This window comes from Octopus bimaculoides, chromosome 20 (genome assembly GCF_001194135.2).
Source record: "Octopus bimaculoides isolate UCB-OBI-ISO-001 chromosome 20, ASM119413v2, whole genome shotgun sequence".
Lineage (NCBI taxonomy): Eukaryota > Metazoa > Mollusca > Cephalopoda > Octopoda > Octopodidae > Octopus > Octopus bimaculoides.
In genome coordinates this window covers 16019826-16021826 of record NC_069000.1, presented here as the reverse complement: position 1 = coordinate 16021826, position 2001 = coordinate 16019826, and the positions used below count along the sequence as shown (strand labels likewise).

Here is a 2001-nt window from a genome sequence, read left to right as displayed (position 1 = left end):
TGTGTGTGTGTGTGTGTGTGTATTAAAGAAAGCAAAAAATAAAATAAAATGATAGTGTTCAGTATGTTGACAATAGGAATTTCTGTCAGAGACATGGTCAAACAAAGTTGTACATCATCTCCCTCTTTCTCTCACATACCCAATCGAGATCGAGCGAGCTTTTGCCTTTTTGCTTGACGTGTGATTTCCGTCCACGCTGAGCTCTCCTTGGGACACCTGCGTTACCGTTTGACAGACGTACCACCCCAGTCAATCTCCCCGACTGACACTGTTCTCTCTCTCTCTCTCTTGTTATTACTCCCACTCCCACCATCAACACTACTACTTTTAATAAATCATCATCAACTCTCCTTAAATTTCTTTGTCTCTCTTTCTCTCCCTCTCTTTTTCTTTCTCTCTCTCTCTCTCTCTCTCTCGGTCTTAGCCACCACCCTCACCGTCTCCATGGCTACTATTACTCTCACCCCAGCACGAAGAAGTGTCATTGAATAATGAGAGAGGGTGTCAAAATGTGACACACTGACACACAGAAATTAGTTTTCGCATTTATCATATTAGATTATGTATGTATGCATGTATGTATGTATGTATGTATGTACGTATGTATGTTATTTCTTTACTACCCACAAGGGGCTACACACAGAGGGGACAAACAAGGACAGACAAACAGATTAAGTCGATTATATCGACCCCAGTGCGTAACTGGTACTTATTTTAATCGACCCCGAAAGGATGAAAGGCAAAGTCGACCTCGGCGGAATTTGAATTCAGAACGTAGTGGCAGACGAAATACCGCTAAGCATTTCGCCCGGCGCGCTAACGTTTCTGCCAGCTCGCCGCCATGATGTATGTATGTATGTATGTATGTATGTATGTATGTATGTATGTATGTATGTATGTATGTATGTATGTATGTATGTTAGGATCCACAATGAGCAGAACTTACTTGCAGGTATTGGTAGTGCAAATCAGAGGTGCAATCTGTGTGGGTGTTTTTTCAAAACACTGTCTGGTTTAAAAAGCCACATCAGACGCCATGAAAGGGCTAAGGTGTAGGTGCAGGAGGTGGTCAAACTCTGTTTAAGGAGTAGACAACCACTATGTATGTATGTACGTATGTATGTATAGATGGATGGATGGATGTATAGACAGACAGAGAGACAGACAGACAGACAGACAGACAGACAGATAGATAGATAGATAGATAGATAGATAGATAGATAGATAGATAGATAGATAGATAGATACATACATACATACATACATACATACATACATACATACATACATACATAAATACCTACATACATTATGAGAGACAATGACGGAGAAAGAAAGAGAACTATTTCACACTTCGGATTACGTGTCACTCGTTTGCTCACACTTCAAACTTCACTCTTTCAACTATTCACCTTCATACATTTAGCGCTCTTTTTCCTCCCCTCTGTTTTTACTTTTACCTATCATTTGATAACAATTTTTACCTGGACCAGTTATGCTTTGTGGTGAAACTACAATTGCTGAGAGGCGTCGATTAATTCCTCCCTTGTCTTCTTGCCTTTTAACTGCGATGAAGCTGTTATTTATAATATCGTTGCGGCTTTCTGACAATTCAGCTTGTAAGTTAAATCTTTGGTCTTCAGAATTCCTTTTCCATTTTCCTCTCCGCATCACCGTTATTCTCTTTATATAATTCTAACCCCCTCACACTCTGCCTCTCTATTTATATATGTACACACACACACACGCACACGCACACACACACACATACATGCACACAGATACATACATGCACACACATGCACATATATATATATATATATATATATATATATATATACACGCACACAATAGTTTATAAAGGAAACAGGTTAATAGTAATCAATACATTGTATAGAGTTTTTTGTTTATATATTATTTAAATTAAGGATTGAATCAGTATTTAAATTTCTCTTCCTTTCTAGGGTCTTTCTCCCCCCTCTCACTTTCTCCCTCCCTCCC

The 2001-nt window shown here is 38.9% G+C and overlaps 2 protein-coding genes across 3 annotated transcripts in view; one reads left to right on the top strand and one right to left on the bottom strand.

Annotated features, from left to right (window-relative positions):
• LOC128250272 (uncharacterized) overlaps positions 1 to 1217 on the bottom strand; it is a 19427-nt gene extending 18210 nt beyond the window's left edge. The window contains exon 1 of the mRNA XM_052975014.1: positions 947 to 1217. The gene's annotated coding sequence lies outside the window, so the exon portion shown is untranslated. The remainder of the gene's footprint in view (positions 1 to 946) is intronic.
• A 91-nt stretch (positions 1218 to 1308) lies between these two features.
• LOC128250266 (uncharacterized) overlaps positions 1309 to 2001 on the top strand; it is a 15405-nt gene continuing 14712 nt past the window's right edge. The window contains exon 1 of one of the 2 annotated variants that reach the window (XM_052975004.1): positions 1309 to 1619. In XM_052975004.1, the coding sequence (XP_052830964.1) occupies positions 1496 to 1619 (124 nt within the window). In that variant the 5' untranslated portion in view covers positions 1309 to 1495. The remainder of the gene's footprint in view (positions 1620 to 2001) is intronic. The other variant, XM_052975003.1, reaches the window with a different exon arrangement.